The sequence below is a fragment of the Dama dama genome, chromosome 29 (assembly GCF_033118175.1).
Source record: "Dama dama isolate Ldn47 chromosome 29, ASM3311817v1, whole genome shotgun sequence".
Taxonomy (NCBI): Eukaryota; Metazoa; Chordata; class Mammalia; order Artiodactyla; family Cervidae; genus Dama; species Dama dama.
In genome coordinates this window covers 46,956,487-46,978,738 of record NC_083709.1, presented here as the reverse complement: position 1 = coordinate 46,978,738, position 22,252 = coordinate 46,956,487, and the positions used below count along the sequence as shown (strand labels likewise).

Here is a 22,252-nt window from a genome sequence, read left to right as displayed (position 1 = left end):
AGTCTGTCACTGTTCCCATTGTTTCCGAATCTATTTGCTATGAAGTGATGGGTCTGGATGCCATGATCTTAGTTTTTTTGAATGTTGAGTTTTAAGCCAGCTTTTTCACTCTCCTCTTTCACCTTCATCAAGAGGCTCTTTAGTTCCTCTTCACTTTTTGCCATAAGAGTGGTGTCATCTGCATATCTGAAGTTATTGATATTTCTCCCTGAAATCTTGATTCCACCCTGTGATTCATCCAGCCCGGCATTTTGCATGATGTACTCTGCACATAAGTTAAGTAAGCAAGGTGACAATATACAGCCTTGATGTACTCCTTTCCCAATTTGGAACTGTTCTGTTGTTCCATATCTGGCTCTAACTGTTGCTTCTTGACCTGCATACAGGTTTCTCAGGAGGCAGGTAAGGTGGTCTGGTATTTCCATCTTTTTAAGAATTTTCCAGTTTGTTGTGATCTACACTATCAATGATGCAGAAGTAGATGTTCTTCTGGAATCTCTTGCTTTTTCTATGATCCAACAGATCTTGGTAATTTGATCTCTGGTTCCTCTGCAATTTCCAAATCCAGCTTGAACATCTGGAAATTCTCGGTTCATGCACTGCTGAAGCCTAGCTTAGAGAGTCTCATTTGCATCTATTGAGTTCAGTCAGTTCAGTCGCTCAGTTGCATCCGACTCTTTGCGACCCCATGAATTGCAGCACGCCAGGCCTCCCTGTCCATCACCAACTCCCGGAGTCCACCCAAACCCATGTCCATCGAGTCAGTGATGTCATCCAACCATCTCATCCTCTATCGTCCCCTTCTTCTCCTGCCCTCAATCTTTCCCAGCATTAAGGTCTTTTCAAATGAGTCAGCTCTCTGCATCAGGTGGCCAAAGTATTGGAGTTTCAGCTTCAACGTCAGTCCTTCCAATCAACATGCAGGACTGATCTCCTGTAGGATGGACTGGTTGGATCTCCTTGTAGTCCAAGGGACTCTCAAGAGTCTTCTCCAACACCACAGTTCAAAAGCATCAATTCTTGGGGGCTCAGCTTTCCTTATAGTCCAACTCTCACATCCATGCATGACCACTGGAAAAACCATAACCTTGACTAGCCAGACCTTTGTTGGCAAAATAATGTCTCTGCTTTTTAATATGCTGTCTAGGTTGGTCATAACTTTCCTTCCAAGGAGTTAGTGTCTTTTAATTTCATGGCTGCATTCACCATCTGCAGTGATTGCATCCATTAAGGCTTATTAATAATAAGCCATTCTGGCTTTATGGTTAATTAAATGATTCTTAGCAAAATTTAACACTGTTTACTGTGAGGAGGACTTTGGACAAGGTAGACTGGTTAATCACATTTTCATTTACTGAAATTTTAAAAACTTTAAATGTTTGTACTTTTTAAATCAAAATTTCAACCATATGGAAAAGTAGAGTGAATAACATGTTGAGTTCCCTAGTAGTCATCATTTAGCTTCAAATATAATCAAGTCATGGCCAAATTTGTCTCATACATACTTCCACCTTCTCCACTCACCCTCAGATTTTCTTGAAGCACAACCCAGGCATCGTATTATTTCAGCTGAGATATTATCAATCTTCAAGAGGGCATAAATGCTAATCAAGAATCCATCCCAGAAGCAAATACATTAGCAAATATAAATCCAAAAATATCATACAATTTTAGTATATGTGCTGCTGAGGCGAGCACCAAAAATATCATACCAAAAAAATACAAAAACGCATATACAAAAATGTCATAAAGTTGAATGTTTAAAGCATATTAAACAATCCAAAACTAAAGCAGTATCATATTCAATGAATATTGTGATAGGCTCTTATAGAGGTCCCACCAAGTTGGGAGTGGTGTGCGCAGAATCAGAATCCAGTCCGTTAACGTACCGTCATAAGAAGTCTGTGAATGTGTGAAGAGCAGAGAGCCTACTTTTAGCTTGATGACTCAGAGTGCTTTTCCTCCTAATCCTTCTCTCACCAGTCTTGCGACAGTGCCTGAAGCTCCACATTACTACATTGCTCTCTTTGATTTGCCTGCACTGTAGGCCTCACTTAAAGCGGAAAAGTGGGGCATTATCAATCATTAGCAACTTAACTTTGTCTTATGGAATTTTTTCTCGTTACAAAAGTAACATGTATTCTTTATAGACAATTTGGAAAACACAAAAAAGCCTCCCCCAAAACATAAAAAAGCTCCCATAATCAGGCGTCAACACCAATATTTTAGTGATTTTCTTCCATTATCTCCTAGGCATTTTTAAACATTTTTTTCATGAACATGGGATATTTTATATACTGCCTTTTTTTTCTGCTTTCATTAGTTCATAATATATACTGAATATACTTCTATGTGGTTAAATTTTCTTCCCCATCATAACTTTTTATTTTTGCAAAACATTTCATTGTAAGGAAGGACTATAACTAATGTCTTTTGAAGGACATTTAGATTATTTCCTCTTAGCTACACCTTTGTGGGGTACATTCTTAAAGCTAAACTCTGTACATACTGGTGTTTATTTCTTAGAAAATCACCAAAGGAAAAGAAATTGTTGGTTCCAAAGGTAGCATATCTCTAAGCTCTCTCTCTCTCTCTTTTTAAAAATGTAATACCAACTATTTTTTGAGCTTCCCTGGTGGCTTAGACAGTAAAGAATCTGCCTACAGTGTGGGAGGCCTGGGCTCTATCCCTGGTTTGGGAAGATCCTCTGGAGAAAGGCATGACAACCCACTCCAGTGTTCTTGCCTGGAGAATCTTAATGGACAGAGGAGCCTGGCAGGCTACAGTTCATGGGGTCGCAGAGAGTCGGACACAGCTGAGCGACTAAGCACACAGCACACCAGCTACTCTTTAGAAAAATTGCACCAACTATTCTTCCAGCAACAGTGTATAAATGTACCTCTGTTCCTGTGTCCCAACACTATTGCTTGTAATTAAAAAGAGTCCATTAGTTTGATACATGAAACCTTGTACCTATTAGATTTCCCTTACACTTCAGTTGTAGAGCCAGACATCCTGGAATGTGAAGTCAAGTGGGCCTTAGAAAGCATCACTATGAACAAAGCTAGTGGAGGTGATGGAATTCCAGTTGAGCTATTTCAAATCCTGAAAGATGATGCTGTGAAAGTGCTGCACTCAATATGCCAGCAAATTTGGAAAACTCAGCAGTGGCCACAGGACTGGAAAAGGTCAGTTTTCATCCCAATCCCTAAGAAAGGCAATCCCAAAGAATGCTCAAACTACCACACAATTGCACTCATCTCACATGCTAGTAAAGTAATGCTCAAAATTCTCCAAGCCAGGCTTCAGCAATACGTGAACCGAGAATTTCCAGATGTTCAAGCTGGTTTTAGAAAAGGCAGAGGAACCAGAGATCAAATTGCCAACATCCACCGGATCATCGAAAAAGCTAGAGAGTTCCAGAAAAACATCTATTTCTGCTTTATTGACTACGCCAAAGCCTTCGACTGTGTGGAGCATAATAAACTGTGGAAAATTCTGAAAGAGATGGGCATACCACACCACCTGAACTACCTCTTAAGAGATCTGTATGCAGGTCAGGAAGCAGCAGTTAGAACTAGACATGGAACAACAGACTGGTTCCAAATAGGAAAAGGAGTACGTCAAGGCTGTATATTGTCACCCTGCTTATTTAACTTATATGCAGAGTACATCATGAGAAACGCTGGGCTGGAGGAACCACAAGCTGGAATCAAGATTGCCAAGAGAAATATCAATAACCTCAGATATGCAGATGACACCACCCTTGTGGCAGAAAGTAAAGAAGATCTAAAGAGCCTCTTGATGAAAGTGAAAGAGGAGAGTGAAAAAGTTGGCTTAAAACTCAACATTCAGAAAACTAAGATCATGGTATCCTGTCCCATCACTTCATGGAAAATAGATGGGGAAACAGTGGAAACAGTGGCTGACTTTATTTTTCTGGGCTCCAAAATCACTGCAGATGGTGACTGCAGCCATGAAATTAAAAGACACTTACTCCTTGGAAGGAAAGTTATGACCAAACTAGAGAGCATGTTAAAAAGTATAGACATTACTTTGCCTACAAAGGTCCGTCTAGTCAAGGCTATGGTTTTTCCAGTAGTCATGTTTGGATGTGAGAGTTGGACTGTAAATAAAGCTGAGCACCGAAGAATTGATGCTTTTGAACTGTGGTGTTGGAGAAGACTCTTGAGAGTCCCTTGGACTACAAGGAGATCCAACCAGTCCATCCTAAAGGAGATCAGTCCTGGGTGTTCACTGGAAGGACTGATGCTGAAGCTGAAACTCCAGTACTTTGGCCACCTCATGGGAAGAGTTGACTCATTGGAAAAGACCCTGATGCTGGGAGGGATTGGGGGCAGGAGGAGAAGGGGTCGACCGAGGATGAGATGGCTGGATGGCATCACCGACTCGATGGGCATGAGTTTGAGTAAACTCCGGGAGTTTGTGACGGACAGGGAGGCCTGGCATGCTGCGATTCATGGGGTTGCAAAGAGTCGGACACGACTGAGCGACTGAACTGAACTGAACTCAACTCAACACTTTAGTCTTAGCTCAGAATAGAGTTCAATAAGTTTGACTTGAAAGTGACAGTGGTGTGCAGAAAGAGAAGGTACATTCAGAGCATAGGAATTGCTAGTGTGTTTTACAGATTAATACTAGACTGTGATATCTGAAAGTTGGAAAATCCCATTCATAGGGTTTCTATCACAATGGAGGGGGGACTGTTAAGTAAGGGAGTTGTAGAGAGAGTCAGATATTTCACTTCTCCCCCGACAGGGAGAAAGGGCTATAGGATCTCACTGCCTGGAGCAACTACCACAGGTCAGTTCAATCTAGAGATCACTAGATCTGTAGAAGGAAGACCAGTTCTTTTCAGAACTGGTGACTTTAGACATGTCCACCACTCTGGTCCTGTTAACATCACACCAATATTACCTACCTTGAAGATTAGCTGTGGAACAAAATCAAGTCATGCATTTGAAAATATTTTGCAATCCTTAAATGCTACAAAGGAATGTGTTAGGGAAATTATATTATAAATCAGCAAGTAAAGTTAAAACTGAGTGCAATGAAAAGTACTTACAAGTTCCTTAAACTGTGTGTGAGTGCAGTTAAATGCTAACATTTAGGAGGCACGTGAGAACAAAGATCCTCTGAAGGAGAGCTGGGAGAAATACACCCTCAGGAAATTTTCAAGTGGAATTCGTGCCCTCTAACTTAACTTTAATTTCCTCTCTCTTTCTGCCAAATGCATAACTGAATCTGAGAATGTTAGATGACTGTATGATGCAACTGTGTTATTTTTCTACAATTTTATATTAGCAAGTCAAGAAACTGCTCTGGGCCTCTTTATTTGTCTAATGGTGCAGTTTAGTTTTATCAGGGTTTCATCCAAAGCTTCCTTTGACAAATATTTTCAGTTTACTAGCCTTACTATTTAATATGTTCCAGGCTGCTATGCTGTTTGTCGGGAAAAAAACACCAGGAAGGAGACACAGTCTGGCCACAAGAGGCTGGTGAATGGTGAGGCAGTTTAAACTTTGCTTTGAGGAATCCTGGATTCTTTAATCACCTTCTGGGGAATGCAGTGAATGTTTAGGAAAATTATGGAAAGTTACATATTTTGCTATGAGTACCAGCTAAAATACTACATCTGATATGGATTAAGTTACTTTTTTCCTTTCTTGCTGTTTATTTATTCATGTGAGTTAACTTAAAAAAAAAAAAAAACAACACTTGGGCTAACTCTTAAAAAAACCAAACTTTTAATTGAAACACAGGGAAAAATTCAGACTGTACAAAGACGCAGATGATAAAAAAGTCTTTTAATCCAGAACCCCATTCCCCTACTCCACATTCCCTCACCACTCCTGCATCCTCCTTTTCAGAGGTAATCCCAGGGTCAACGCTTAAAGGAACTCTTACTGTTAAGGTGATCCCTGGGGTCCAAAAAATTAAACATCGAACTACAGAATCGCTAAAGACGGTTCCAGTTCCAATATTAAATCACATACTCTACTGAGAGTGCAAAAGAGAAAGCCTTGCCTTGTCTAACATTATGGCTGGTAAATGGACACAAGATTGCAAACCGAATTTTAAAATATACACTACATTTAGAATTCCTGAAGGACAGAGAACAGGATTCAGGCACTTTCACGGCAAGTGGTTTATTTATGATTTGAAATAAAGGCCCCCTCTAGGGTGTACACTCCATGAGGGCAGGAACTTCACCACCAGCTTTCACTGCAGACCTTGGCATACAACAAGGGTTCACTGGACGAAGGACCCCACAACCCTGCACAGAGGATCGCGGCCCACAAGCCAGGACAGGAACTGGAGCAGCAAACGTCACGTGAGTCGCCCTCCCCTGCACGTGCCCCGCGACCCAGGCGATGCAGCTCCGGACCCACTCCCACCAGAGACTTCACCAATCAGGGAAGGAAAGTTAAATTTGGCCAGGCAAGGGGCGGTCCCAGATCGTAGTCGCCGAGTAGCTGCGTCTTGCCAGCTCGGCCCACTTGTCGCCGAGTCTCAGGCACTTGTCCTGCCTGCCAGCCCGGACTATATACCCTACATAGCAACTGGGAGGCGCAGAGCAGCCAGAGCAGGGGAAAGCGCATGCGTGTTGAGCTGAAGCCCAAGGCGGAGTTTCAGACAGCAGAGGGGAGCGAAGATATCTCCGGTACGCACGCGCGCAGCAGCTCTCACAGGCAAGACACACGCGGCGCGGCGTGGTGACGCCAGTGCGGCCCGAGGAAGGGGCGGGGCCAGGGCCGGGGCGGGACTTCCAGCTCCTCCCGCCCCCTCTCCATCAAGACTCTCCCTCCCCCTCCTACCCCGACACTGGGCCCCGTCTGCGCTGGGTTGCTTTCGTCGCTTAGCGTAGTGTCGGCCTGGCCCGGCCCGGCCAGAGGGCAGATGCCCGGAGCTGCCACCGGCGCCGCCGCCGACTCGGCCGGTGGCGGTGTGGGAGACGGGCGTCCGACCCTGGGCCGCTGAGTGTGACGGACGGGGCCGGGGGCCGCCTGGCGCCGCGGCGTCTGAGGCTCCTCGCGGACCATGTATTTCCTGAGCGGCTGGCCCAAGAGGCTGCTCTGCCCTTTGGGGAGCCCGGCCGAGGCGCCTTTCCACGTTCAATCCGACCCCCAGAGGACTTTCTTCGCCGTACTGGCCCCAGCTCGCCTCAGCATCTGGTACAGTCGGGTAAGTAGAGCCTCTCGCCGCTTCCTCCCGGCTTCCCGGCACAATCCCGCCCCCAACTTCCACCCAGAGTCTGGGACCCCTGCCCCTTCGCACCAGACCCACTCGTCTTCGCCGTCCTTGTTCCACCTCCTTGGCTGCGCGAACCCCCGGATCTGGACACGTCCTCTGGCCAGGGCTCCGGAGTGGATGCCTTCGCTGCTGCCCCAAATCCTTGCACCTCCCTGCGTTGGGCCGGCGGCCGCGCACAGTGCGGACCCCACGCGCTCCTTCGGCCGAGTCCAGACTTTCCTTCCTCTCTCTTCCCCCATTCGCCGAGGAACAAATTTGTTTAAACTTTCCACAACTAGGAATCTGGCCGCGGTTGTGTTCCTAGTCTTACCTTGCTTTAAAGGCCATTGTTTTGAAGTTGGGGGAAGCCTGTTGGGCTTTACCCAGTCAGTGCCAGACTTGACATGCGGTGATAACATTTCTAGCAACTACAGCCAGAGTTTGTTTTTTGTTTTTGTTTTTTTTTTTTTTTTTTAGTGAAGGTCTGGTAACCCAATTCCTCGCCTTACCCCAACTTCTCTCCACTTTTAGGTCAGTTATTTTCTCTGCAGCTCTTGGAATCTTCTGTAGAGAATTATAGGGGGGGTTAGTGGGAGCGGAAGTGGGACTCAAATCTGTCCGCTCGCCTCCTGGTATTCGCACCTGGAAGTAATAAGATTTGGGAAGCGCTTGAACCGGTGTTATGTTTTTGCTTTCTGTGAATCGTGCTTTTTTATTTCTTGTATCTAATTAGTGAGTGGTTGAAACAATAACTTAAAAAATAAGTGTTGGATTTCCTTATTTTCCTTGAACGCTGCTACAGGTCTGTTTATAAGCAACAGAATAGAGGATAAAAATTTCCCCCCACCCTCCCAAGAGAAGGCGGTGCTAATCTATGTCAGAGTGAAGTTGTTATCCGTTGAAAGCTGATTTTTACCAGGTGGAAATAGGTTTCGACCTTAGCTTTGTTAGATACATGTGAAATACTGGGTTTAATCAAGTTAGTTAAAACTGTCACATCTGTGTGACTATTTGAATGCCTGTAAGGCCCTTGACTATCCTCGCACATCAGCCCTGGTAAAAGTAATGATGAGGTTTAGGTATTTCTGGTATCTTTTATATGACTGTAATAGTTAGGTTTTAAATTATAGTGTTTGCCATTAAGTTTCGGCTGATTTAATTTTTAAATACATCTCAACAAAACAGGGCTTTGTGTTGTTTTGTTGTCACAAAACAACAATGTGACACTTCTGTCTGGTGCTTGATTGCATGTTTTTATGTATTGCATATCATCTGGTTCTTAAATGAGATACTGATTCATTTACATCATGTATGCCACTTGAGTAATTTCTTTTTTTGTTTGTATATATTATTTTTAAGGCATATAGAGAAAAAATAATTAGAAGGTGAATTTTAAATTGCCTTCTGAATTTAGTTCATAATTTCACTCTAATGTAACAAACTGTAAAGCCTGAAATATAACTTTCCTTAACTCCAAAAAAAGGCCTAACTTAATTTTATCACCCAACACCTGGTGGCTCAGATGATGAAGAATCTGCTAGCAGTGCGGGAGACTCAGATTCGATCCCTGGGTCAGGAAGATCCCCTGGAGGAGGGAATCTCCAGTACCCACTCCAGTATTCTTGCCTGGAGGATTCCATGGACAGCAGAACCTGGCAGACTATAGTCCATTGAGTCACAGAGAGTCAGGACTGAGTGACTAACACAACTTAATTTTAGGCATAACTAAACTTAATATGGGCTTCCCTCATAGCTCAGTTGGTAAAGAATTGTCTGGCAGTGCTGGAGGCCCGGGTTTGATTCCTGGGTTGGGAAGATCCCCTGGAGAAGAGATCGGCTACTCACATTTGTATTCTTGGGCTTCCCTGGTGGCTCAGTCGGTAAAGAATCCACCTGCAATGCAGGAGATGTGGGTGTGATCCCTGGGTTGGGAAGATCCCCTGGAGGAGGGCATGGCAACCCACTCTTAATATTCTTGCCTGGAGAATCCCCATGGACAGAAAAGCCTGGCAGGCTGCAGTCCATGGGGTTACAGTCAGACACAACAGCGACTAAGTGCAGTACACAGCATAAATTTAATATGAAGGAAGAATAGACCAGAAGCCTGTAGGCTACTTTATTTATCTGTAAAAGAAACAAAAATGTTCCTTGACTTTATTAGGGATGTTGTGGATATTGAAAATATCAGGGGTTTTTTTGTGTTTTGTTTTTCTTTTGGACTGAGATACTAAACAAATCTACGGCAATCCTGGAACATAAAACTTGTCATACCCCTTTCCTTCAAATTCTGATGATGCACACAGATAACTACCTTCTATAGAAATGCTGGGGTCACTATCATTAAGATTGTGCAAAAATTTAGGTTGTACAGAGTGTATGGGTTCAGAAGTATGTGAAAGGAAATTCAGGAATACCTTAGAGGAGGCTCCATGGTACTGTAAGTTCACTTATGGTTAACTTTGAACTCTGACATCACCGTCACTTTAGAAATCAAGTATTGGACGAGATGATTTTAAAGTCTGTAACTGGGTGAATGGGGAAACAGGTGTGAGACTCCAGTGTTTATTTTGATTTTTTAAATTTCTAAACTTAAACTATGTAAGTTAAACCTATGTAAGTTACGTTAACAAACTTCTTTTAAAAGTGAAAAGACCTCTAGCTAAATTGAGTAGCTATCAGTCATTCCTGTGTAATTTAGAGTGAATGGGTTTAAAATGTTTGCATGAGAACATGAAAGCTTTGATTTTGGAGACATTGTATATGCAAGTAATTTTACAGAATAAAGCGAATTTTGAAGATCTGAAGAAGGGTTTTATGGAATTTGAGGTCTTAAAAGCAGCTTGAGGGCATTTAGAGACATGGAGAAACATGATCAAAAAGATGTGAGGATGTAACACAGTTTGCTTTCTTAAAATTTTGTTAGGGCTCTTTTAGTAAGTTAAATTCACTTAGGAGGAATGCATTTTTAAAAAGAGAAAACTAGCCTTGTGGGAGGAACATGCATTTAATACTCTAGCTGTTTATTTCTTTATTTTTTTTAATGTCTAAAAGAATAGCTGCCTGGAAAATGTTGATTAGAGATGAGGCTATGAAAACAGTAAAATAAAATCTCTAAGAATAATGTGTGCATTTTGTGGGTCTTCTAGTGAGCTTTTATGTACCTCTTATAGTGACTGTTGTATACCCTACGTAGATGTTTGGGATCCAAGTGTTATCGTCATATCTTTTCAAAATTCTTTCCTGACTTCAAATTTGAGAAGTGTAATAGAGTGCTTTTTAGATGTGTCGATAACTAAGAGTTTCTGTTGATAGTCATTTTGCTTTTGATTTCATTTTTAGTCTGAGGGTGTGACTCATTTTCATTGTAACGTGTTGGTGTAAATTTGCTTTCTCTACTTAGTGATTATACTTAGGAGTTTTAAACTACTTGAATTTACAACAGAGATCATTTTCATATATTTTGGAACCAAAAAAGGGGACTCCAAAAAGGTTTGGTATGTCTGTTAGATTGGGGCGCTAGAGGTGCGAGTTACTTGATGGAGCAGTTGATGATGTATTTCTGCCAAGGGTATTGTAAAAGGACTGATTTCAGCTTTGAAGATGAAGCTGCTATTTAAAGCACATTATGATTTATGATTGACGTGGGGGTTGTATGAGATAAATTGTGTTTTGTACTGTATCAGAGAGCCTAGAATTATTCTTTTAATATACTACTTAACTGTGAATATAAAAGTCTCTGTGAACCACAAAATGATACTTTAGAATGCTGTAATTCTAAATTAATCTTATCTTAATTTTCAGGTCATTGATTATTTTAAATATATGAACACTTTCTGTGAAAAAGATAGTATTAATAGGCAGTGTATGAAAAGGATTAAGGGGACATATTGTATGTGAGAGAAAACCATTCTGTTCAAAAATGCTAGTCTGTTAATGAAAATTTTGTGAGTTATCACTGCTAATAAAAAGCTGAAATAGTTAGAATTACTGGACTTATGAAATATAATAAATTGTCTTTGAGCAACCCTGAGTGAAAACTTATCCTCTTTTTGCTGTGTACTAATAATGGAAAACAATGAGACAGATATTCAATCAGGTGTATGGTTAAGATGTCATGGAAAAACTCAAACAAACTTCTTGGTTAACCCAGCAATTTGTACCTGTATTTTTTCCAGCTCTCTCATTTCTCTCGCTTTCAACCCTATTCTGTTAATGCCTCCAAAGAGCCTTCCTTATAAACCCACTGCTTGGAAGTCATTTAGGGTTCACTGTTGGTTAAAGGATAAGGTTCAAACTCCTTAGTTTAATATCAGAGACTTGCCTCTCTTGAAATGCTCTCTTGCCCTGTCTCTGCCTATCAGAATATTAACCAAACCTTAGCTTCTATTGAAATCCTGTTTCAAGTCATTCTTTATTTACTGTAATTGTTTTTGACGAACACTGTTTTTCATTGAGACCATTGTTTTTGATGAACAGTACTGTTTGTAGTGTAGTTTTTCACACTTGGTTTATTTCTCCAACTGGTTTATAAGTTTCTGGAGGGCAGAAGTGATCTTATTTATTTTTAATTGAAGTATAATTGATTTACAATATTACGTTAATTTACAAGTAATCTTATTTTGTATTGTTTTGCATAAAGATGTTTAATAAGCATTTTAAAAATAATGAATTTAAGATAACTGTCCTATGCATAACACATACTTTTTTCAAGTTTTAATGATTTGAAGATTTTTAAATGTTGACATGTAACTTTAAAAATGTGATGATATTAAATTACAACTTAAAATCAGAAAATATTGTATTAGGGTTATAAAAGTTAAGGTGAATTAAGTGCTTTTTTATTAAACCCAGCCCAAATTATATTAGAAAAGTAGTATGTTACTCATAATAGCCAAGATGTGGAAATAACCTAAGTATCTGTCAATGGATGAATGGATAAAGAAGATGTAGTATATATGCATAATGGAATATTGTTTAGCCATGAGAAAGGACATCTTAAACTACTTGCAGCATATATGGAAGGACCTAGAGGGCATTATGCTAAGTGAAATAAGTCAAAGACAAATTATGTATATATCACTTACATATATGCCATCTAAAAAAGTGAAATGGATAGAAACGTACTAGAATGGTGGATATGAGGGTCTGGGGAGTGGTGGAAAAGGGGAGATTTTGATATGAGAGCATAAACTTCAAGCTGTAAACTGAATAAGTTCATGTACAGCATGGTGATTATAGTTGATAATACTGTATTATATGCTTGAAAATTGCTTAGATGAGAGTAGATTTTCAGTGTTTTCTCTACAAAAAAAAAATGGTAATTATGTAACATGATGCATGTGTTAGCTAAGACTGGTGGTAATCTTTTTGCAAGTGTATAGGGCATCAAATCAACATGTTGTACATCTTAAACAGTGTTTTATGTGAATTGTATCTCATTAAAGCTGGGCAGGGGTGGTGGTGGAAGTGGTACCTTATAAAGGGTCTTTCTTTAGTTATTAGGTAATCTGCAGTTTGCCAGAACTTAAATTACTGTGCAGTATTATATATAGCCAGTTTAACTCCTTATTCCCAATGTATATTTAATATTGATGTGATCTATAATTTGTTAGTGGGACCACATGTGTGTGCTTCAAGTTTTTCAGTCGTGTCTGACTCTTTGCAACCCCATGGACTGCAGCCCGCCGGGCTTCTGTATCCATGGGGATTCTCCAGGCAAGAATACTGGAGTGGGCTGCCATTGGCTTCTCCCAGGGATCGAACCCAGGTCTTCCACATTCCAGGCGATTCTTTACCGACTGAGCCACCGGGGATAGGTAATCTGTTATTTGTGTGGATTCATTTCAGATTTCTGAGATCAATATACATCTATGTGTGTCTCAGAAAGGGCAGCAGTGGGGGAAGAGTAATTTGGTTCTTCACTATAGTCCTCCTTATCTAGTGTTTGACTATCAGTGCTGGAAAAAATGTATGGACTATTCATACACTACATTTCAGCTTTCTAGATTATCTCCCTCCTTTATACTGTGATTCACTTATTTATCTAAAGTATGGTCTCAAACTAGTACAAGTTGCCTGAGAGTCTAGCGGCCTTTAGTTAAAGATATCTAGCCAGTGAAGATAATTTTCATACTAAACTGCCACAAGGAAGATGTTAACTTACCCTATATATCAGGGTTCAAAATAATGATGTTCCCAAATGAAAAAAATTAAGATTTGGGCCGGTCAGAAACTAACATCAGTACCAGTAGAGGTGCATGCTTAATGTCAATCAGTAGTTTCCATTTACTGCATCTTTTAATCACTGAAATAAAAGCTTCTATAAGATTCAGGTCTGTGATTGAGAAGGCTTTCTTTTCTGGTTATCACATGCACTCTGAAGAGATTTGGTGTGGCCTGGTTCTAAGACTGAAATGTAGTAAGCCTGGGTTAACTACAACCCCATAACCTTCTGTGCAAGTTATGGCACAGTATTACAGTGACCCCTGACTTTTCTGTGAGAAAAGAGGACCTTGAGGTGAGATGGAAAGGAAGGAGTTCAGTGCTGATGGTCAGTTCCCTCAGTGTAGTGGAAGAGATTTTAGTGACTGGATTCCCCTCCTCTTACTTCAGATCCTAGTGGAATGGAATGTAGACCTAAAGTGGAGCTACTTGTTGGGAGTCTCTAGTACCAATCCGTGAAAGCTGGAAAATATACATTTCTAGAAGCCTTGAATCCCTGTTTAACTTCCCACTATACAGGCACTACAAGGAAAGTTTGAAAACTTCTGATGCAAACACAGTAAAATGAACATTTAAGTACTTACTCTGCCAGACACTGGTACCAGAATGTCAAATCTGCCAGACACTGGTGCCAGGATGGCAACAGTCTACAGAAACATTCCCTGCCTGCATGAAGCTTCTGCTTTGGTGAGGGGAGACAGGCAGCAAACACATCCATATGTCAATATAATGAGTGCCATGGAGAAGAGCAGAGTAAGGGTGTCAGGGAATGCTCATGTGGCATTGTTATTTTAGCCAAAGATGGTTGGAGAAGGCCTTCTTGGGGAGGTTGCATTTCAGCAGAGACCTTAAAGAACTAAGTGACCAAGCCGCGTAGGTATATGAGAGAAGAACATTTCAGGTAAGTTCAGTTCAGTTGCTCAGTTGTGTCCAACACTTTGCAACCCCATGGACTGCAATACATTGGCTTCATTGCCCTTCACCAATTTCAGGAGCCTGCTCAAACTCATGTCCCTCAGTTGGTGATGCCATTCAACCATCTCATCCTCTGTCGTCCCCTTCTCCTCCTGCCTTCAGACTTTCCCAACATCAGGGTCTTTTCCAATGAGTCAGCTCTTGGCATCAGGTGGCCTAAGTATTGGAGCTTCCGCATCAGTACTTCAGATGAATCTTCATAACTGATTTCCTTTAGGATTGACTGGTTTGATCTACTTGCAGTCCGAGGGACTCTCAAGAGCTTTCTCCAACAACACAGTTCAAAAACATCAATTCTTCAGCTGTCAGCTTTCTTTGTAGTCCAGCTCTCACATCCATACATGACTACTGGAAAAACCATAGCTTTTACTAGATGGACCTTTGTTGGCAACATAATAGCTCTGCTTTTTAATATGTTGTCTAGGTTGGCCATAGCTTTTCTTCCAAGGAGCACGTGTCTTTTAATTTCATGGCTGTAGTCACCATCTGCAGTGATTTTGGAAAACAAAAAAATAAAGTGTCTCACTGTTTCCATTGTTTCCCCATCTATTTCCCATGAAGTGATGGGACTGGATGCGATGATCTTTGTTTTTTGAATGTTGAGTTTTAAGCGTACCTTTTCACTGTCCTCTTTCACTTTCATCATTGGAGCATTTGTCTCATTCAGTTGTAAGAGCTCTTTATATATTCTAGGTGCAAATTCTTCATCAGATATGGCTTGCATGTATTTTATCACAGTCTGTGATTTGTCTTCTCAGTTTCTTAATAGGGCCTTCTGAAGAGAAAAGGTTTGGTTTTGGTGAAGTCTGGATTATCATTTCTTTTATGAGTCATGCTTCTTGTGTCCTATCTAAGAAACCTTTTGCCAGTACAAGATCACAGACATGTTCTGTATTGTCTTTTATAAATGTTATCATCTGAACTCTTATACATATGTCAAATGTTGTGAGTTGATTATTATGTATGGTTTCAGGTAAATATCTAAGATCAGTTTCTTTTTTTACATATAGATCTGATTGCTTTAGCATTATTTGTTAGAAAAACTCTTCACTATTGAATTGCATTGGCATATTTGTCAGAAATCTATTGACCATAAATGTAAGGGTTTATTTCTCTATTTTCTGTTTGGTTGATCAGTATGTCTGTCATTGTTCTTCAGAGACTCTGTCTATCAGATCTAATCCCTTGAACCTATATTGTCACTTCCACCGTATAATTGTAAGGGATTTGATTTAGGTCATACCTGAATGGTCTAATGGTTTTCCCTACTTTCTTCAATTTAAGTCTGAATTTGGCAATAAGGAGTTCATGATCAGAGCCAGTAAGCTCCTCATCTTGTTTTGCTGACTATATAGAACTTTTCTATCTTTGGCTGCAAAGAATATAATCAGTCTGATTTCGGTATTGACCATCTGGTGATGTCCATGTGTAGAGTCTTCTCTTGTGTTGTTGAAAGAGGGTGTTTGCTATGACCAGTGTGTTCTCTTGGCAAAACTCTCTTAGCCTTTGCCCTGCTTCATTTTGTTCTCCAGGGCCAAATTTGCCTGATACTCCAGGTATCTCTTGACTTCCTACTTATGCATAGCAGTTCCCTATAATGAAAAGGACATTTTTTGCGGGGTGTTAGTTCTAGAAGGTCTTCTAGGTTTTCATAAAACCGTTCCCTGATAGCTTAGTTGGTAAAGAATCCGCCTGCAATGTGGGAGACCCTGGTTCGATTCCTGGTACCGAAGAGCCTCTGGAGAAGGGATAGGCTTCCCACTCCAGTATTCTTGGGCTTCCCTTGTGGCTCAGCTGGTAAAGAATCCTCCTGCAATGTGGGAGACCTGGGTTCCATCCCTGGGTTGAGAAGATCCCTTGGAGAAGGGAAAGGCTACCCACTCTGGTATTCTGGTCTGGAGAATTCCATGGACAGTTGATGGGGTCGCAGAGTCAGACACGACTGAGTGACTTTGAGTTTCACTTTATAGAACTCTTCAGCTTCTTCAGCATTACTAGTTGGGGCATAGACTTGGCTTACTGTGATACTGAATGGTTTGCCTTGAAACGAATAGAGATCATTCTGTCGTTTTTGAGGTTGCCCCCAGGAAATGCATTTCAAACTCTTCTGTTGACTACGAGGGCTGCTCCTTTTCTTCTAAGGGATTTTTGTCCACAATAGTAGATATAATGGTCATCTGAGTTAAATTCACACATTCCAGTCCCATTTTAGTTTACTGATTCCTAAAATGTTGATATTCACTCTTGCCATCTCCTGTTTGACCACTTCCAGTTTACCTTGATTGGACCTAACATTCTAGGTTCCTATGCAGTATTGTCCTTTCGAGCATCGGACTTTACTTTCATCACCAGTCACATCTGCAACTGGGTGTTGTTTTTGCTTTGGCTCTGTTTTCTTCATTCTTTCTGGAGTTATTTCTCCACTGATCTCCAGTAGCATACTGGGCACCTACTGACTTGGGGAATTCATCTTTCAGTGTCCTATCTTTTTGCCTTTTCATACTGTTCATGGGATTCTCAGGGCAAGAATACTGAAGAGGTTTGCCATTCCCTTCGCCAGTGGACCATGTTTTTTCAGAACTTTCCACTGTGACCTGTCCATCTTGGGTGGCCCTACATGGTATGGATCAGAGTTTCATTGAGTTAGACAAGGCTGTGTGATCAGTTTGGTTAGTTTTCTGTAATTGTGGTTTTCCTTCTGTCTGCCCTCTGATGTATAAGAGGCTTATGGAAGCTTCCTGATGGGAGAGACTGACTTGGGGGGAAACTGGGTCTTGTTCTGACTGGCGCGGTCATGCTCTGTAAATCTTTAATCGAATTTTCTGTTTTGGGGCTGTGTTCCCTCCCTGATGTTTGACCTTAGGCCAAACTATGGTGAAAGAAATGAAAATAATGGTGGCATACTGCCCCGACCCTGCAACAGGCCACCATCAACCCACACCTCTTCCAGAGACTCTTGGACACCCACGGGCACATCTGGGTCAGTCTCTTGTGGCGTCACTGCTCCTTTCTCCGGTGTCCTAGTGCGCACAAGGTTTTGTTTGTGCCCTCCATGAGTATTTTTCTTCAGTCCTGTGTAAGTTCTGGCGGCTGTATGGTGAAGTTAATGGCGACCTTCTCCAAGAGGGTTTATGCCATGCCCAGGTCTGCTGCACCCAGAGCCCCTGTGCCTGCGGCAGGCGACTGCTGACTCATACCTCTGCAGGAGACACTCAAACACTCAAAGGCAGGTCTGGCTCAGTCTCTGTGACATCTTCTGGTGTGCACAAGGTTTTGTTTGAGCCCTCTGAGCATCTCTGGTGGGTATGCGTTTTGATTCTAAATGCAATTTTGCCCCTCCTACTGTCTTGCTGGGTCTTTGCCTTTGCCCTTGGACATGGGGTATCTTTTTTGGTGGGATCCAGCATTCTCCTGTCAACAGTTGTTTGCAGTGAGTTTTAATTTTGGAGTTCTCGCAGAAGATGAGCACATGTCCGTACTCTGCCATCTTGGATTGAATTTTTCTCAGGTAAGGGTGATGCCCAGTCCAAAGGTCCTGAGGAAGGAACTGCATGCTGTGACACCAGTGTAGTAGAAGAGTCGAAAGTCAGTGTGGCTGGAGTAAGATGAGTAAAGAGGACATTAAGAAATACGTCAGAGACAAGGTTGGGGTCAGGCAAAGGGACATGCACTGATGATGCAGGGCATTATAGGCCATTGTGAGGACTTGGCTTTTAACAAGCAAGATGGGGAGCCATTTGAAGGGTTTTAGTATGATGTGATACAACTTAAGTTTTAGTAGTGGCTGGCAGCTGTTTGGATAGCATATACATGGTAAACAAGTAGTAGCAGCCACAGCAAAAGAGTACGAGTAATGGCATTTGAAGTCCCGGAAAAATCAGTCTTTTAGGATGAGTATCTGGTATATTTTGTATGTCAAAAATGACAGAAGGATCTCTGTTTGTTTCCAAGGCAAACCATTGAATATCATGGTAATCCAAGCCTATGCCCCAACCAGTAACGCTGAAGAAGCTGAATTTGAATGGTTCTCTGAAGACCTGCGAGAACTTTTAGACCTAACACCCAAAAAAGATGTACTTTACATTATAGGGGACTGGAATACAAAAGTAGGAAGTCAAGAAACACCTGGAGTAACAGGCAAATTTGGCCTTGGGGTACAGAATGAAGCAGGGCAAAGGCTAATAGAGTTTTGCCAAGAGAGTGCACTGGTCATAGCAAATACCTCTTCCAACAACATAAGACAAGACTCTACACATGGACATCACCAGATGGTCAACATCAAAATCAGATTGATTATATTCTTTGCAGCTAAAGATGGGGAAGCTCTATACAGTCAGCAAAAACAAGACCGGGAGCTGACTGTGGCTCTGATCATGAACTCCTTATTGCCAAATTCAGACTTAAATTGAAGAAAGTAGGGAAAACCACTAGACCATTCAGGTGTGACCTAAATCAGATCCCTTATGATTATACAGTGGAAGTGAGACATAGATTTAAGGGACTAGATCTGAGAGAAAGAGTGCCTGATGAACTATGGACAGAGGTTTGTGACATTGTACAGGAGACAGGGATCAAGACGATCCCCATGGAAAAGAAATGCAAAAAGGCAAAATGGTTGTCTGAGGAAGTCTTACAAATAGCTGTGAAAAGAAGAGAAGCGAAAAGCAAAGGAGAAAAGGAGAGATAGTCCCATTTGAATGCAGAGTTCCAAAGAATAGCAAGGAGAGTTAACAAAGCCTTCCTCAGTGATCAGTGCAAAGAAATAGAGGAAAACAACAGAATGGGAAAGACTAGAGATCTCTTCAAGAAAATTAGAGATACCAAGGGAACATTTCAGGCAAAGATGGGCTCGAAAAGGATAGAAATGGTGTGGACCTAACAGAAGCAGAAGACATTAAGAAGCGGTGGCAAGAATAAACAGAAGAACTGTACAAAAAAGATCTTCATGACCCAGATAATCACGAAGGTGTGATCACTCACCTAGAGCTAGACATCCTGGAATGTAAAGTCAAGTGGGCCTTAGAAAGCATCACTACAAACAAAGCTAGTGGATGTGATGGAATTCCAGTTGAGCTATTTCAAATCCTAAAAGATGATGCTGTGAAAGTGCTGCACTCAAAATGCCAGCAAATTTGGAAAACTCAGCAGTGGCCACAGGACTGGAAAAGGTCAGTTTTCATCCCAATCCCTAAGAAAGGCAATGCCAAAGAATGCTCAAACTACCGCACAATTGCATTCATTTCAGACGCAAGTAAAGTAATGCTCAAAATTCTCCTAACCAGGTTTCAGCAATACATGAACCGAGAACTTCAAGCTGGTTTTAGAAAGGCAGAGGAACCAGAGATCAAATTGCCAACATCCACCGGATCATCGAAAAAGCTAGAGAGTTCCAGAAAAACATCTATTTCTGCTTTATTGACTACGCCAAAGCCTTTGACTGTGTGGATCATAATAAACTGTGGAAAATTCTGAAAGAGATGGGCATACCACACCACCTGACCTGCCTCTTGAGAAACCTGTATGCAGATCAGGAAGCAGCAGTTAGAACTAGACATGGAACAACAGACTGGTTCCAAATAGGAAAAGGAGTACGTCAAGGCTGTATATTGTCACCCTGCTTATTTAACTTATATACAGAGCACATCATGAGAAATGCTGGGCTGGAGGAAGCACAAGCTGGAATCAAGATTGCTGGGAGAAATATCAATAACCTCAGATATGCAGATGACACCACCCTTATGGCAGAAAGTAAAAAGCCTCTTGATGAAAGTGAAAGATGAGAGTGAAAAAGTTGGCTTAAAGCTCAACATTCAGAAAATGAATATCATGGCATCTGGTCCCATCACGTCATGATAAATAGATGGGGAAACAGTGGAAACAGTGTCAGACTTTATTTTTTGGGGCTCCAAAATCACTGCAGATGGTGATTGCAGCCGTGAAATTAAAAGACACTTACTCCTTGGAAGGAAAGTTATGACCAACCTAGATAGCATATTAAAAAGCAGAGACATTCCTTTGCCAACAAAGTTCCGTCTAGTCAAGGCTATGGTTTTTCCAGTGGTCACGTATGGATGTGAGAATTGGACTGTGAATAAAGCTGAGCACCGAAGAATTGATGCTTTTGAACTGTGGTGTTGGAGAAGACTCTTGAGAGTCCCTTGGACTACAAGGAGATCCAACCAGTCCATCCTAAAGGAGATCAGTCCTGGGTGTTCATTGGAAGGACTGATGCTGAGGCTGAAACTCCAATACTTTGGCCACCTCATATGAAGAGTTGACTCATTGGAAAAGACCCTGATGCTGGGAAGGATTGGGAGCAGGAGGAGAAGGGGACAACAGAGGATGATATGGCTGGATGGCATCACTGACTCGATGGACATGAGTTTGAGTAAACTCCAGGAGTTGGTGATGGACAGGGAGGCCTGGTGTGCTGCGATTCATGGAGTTGCAAGGAGTCGGCCATGACTGAGTGACTGAACTAAACTGAATTACTTTACAATATTGTACATACATTGACATGAATCAGCCATGGATTTACATGTGTTCCCCATATTGAACCCCCCTCCCACCTCCCTCCCCATCTCATCCCTCTGGGTCTTCCCAGTGCACCAGGCCTGAGCACTTGTCTCATGCATCCAACCTGGACTGGCAATCTGTTTCACACTTGATAATATACATGTTTCAATGCTATTCTCTCAGATCATCCCACCCTTGCCTTCTCCCTCACAGTCCAAAAGTCTGTTCTATACATCTGTGTCTCTTTTTCTGTCTTGCATATAGGGTTATCATTACCATCTTTCTAAATTCCATATATATTTATTAGTATACTGTAATGGTGTTTATCTTTCTGGCTTACTTCACTGTATAATGGGCTCCAGTTTCATTCATCTCATTAGAACTGATTCAAATGTATTCTTTTTAATGGCTGAGTAATATTCCATGGTGTATATGTACCACAGCTTTCTTATCCATTTGTCTGCTGATGGGCATCTAGTTTGCTTACATGTCCTGGCTATTATAAACAGTGCTGAGATGAACATTGGTGTACACGTATCTCTTTCGGTTCTAGTTTCCTCGGTGTGTATGCCCAGGAGTGGGATTGCTGAGTCATATGGCAGTTCTATTTCCAGTTTTTTAAGGAATCTCCAGACTCTTCTCCATAATGGCTGTACTAGTTTGCATTCCCACCAACAGTGTAAAAGGTTTCCCTCTTCTCCACGCCCTCTCCCACATATTGCTTGTAGACTTTTGGCTAGCAGCTATTCTGACTGATGTGTAATGGTACCCCATTGTGGTTTTGATTTGCATTTCTGTGATAATGAGTGATGTTGAGCATCTTTTCATGTGTTTGTTAGCCATCTGTATGTCTTCTTTGGAGAAATGTCTGTTTAGTTCTTTGGCCCATTTTTTGATTGGGTCATTTATTTTTCTGGAATTGAGCTGCAGGAGTTGCTTGTATATTTTTGAGATTAATCCTTTGTTTCTTCATTTGCTATTATTTTCTCCCATTCTGAAGGCTGCCTTTTCACCTTACTTATAGTTTCCTTTGTTGTGCAAAAGCTTTCAAGTTTAATTAGGTCCCATTTGTTTATTTTTGCTTTTATTTCCAATATTCTGGGAGGTGGGTCATAGAGGATCTTTCTGTGATTTATGTCGGAGAGTGTTTTGCCTATGTTCTCCTCTAGTTTTATAGTTTCTGATCTTACATTTAGATCTTTAATCTGTTTTGAGTTTATTTTTGTGTATGGTGTTAGAAAGTGTTCTAGTTTCATTCTTTTACAAGTGGTTGACCAGTTTTCCC

General features: G+C 41.4%; 2 protein-coding genes across 3 annotated transcripts in view; both read left to right on the top strand.

The window, feature by feature from the left end:
* The window catches only part of PDCD1LG2 (programmed cell death 1 ligand 2), a 108,449-nt gene extending 102,084 nt beyond the window's left edge, over nt 1-6,365 (top strand). The window contains exons 7-8 of the mRNA XM_061132717.1: nt 5,455-5,526; nt 6,253-6,365. Coding sequence (XP_060988700.1) covers nt 5,455-5,523 — 69 coding nt within the window. The 3' untranslated portion in view covers nt 5,524-5,526; nt 6,253-6,365. The remainder of the gene's footprint in view (nt 1-5,454; nt 5,527-6,252) is intronic.
* A 565-nt stretch (nt 6,366-6,930) lies between these two features.
* Nucleotides 6,931-22,252, top strand: part of RIC1 (RIC1 homolog, RAB6A GEF complex partner 1) — a 144,260-nt gene continuing 128,938 nt past the window's right edge. For both annotated transcript variants that reach the window (XM_061132712.1, XM_061132711.1), the window contains exon 1: nt 6,931-7,206. In XM_061132712.1, coding sequence (XP_060988695.1) covers nt 7,063-7,206 — 144 coding nt within the window. In that variant the 5' untranslated portion in view covers nt 6,931-7,062. The remainder of the gene's footprint in view (nt 7,207-22,252) is intronic.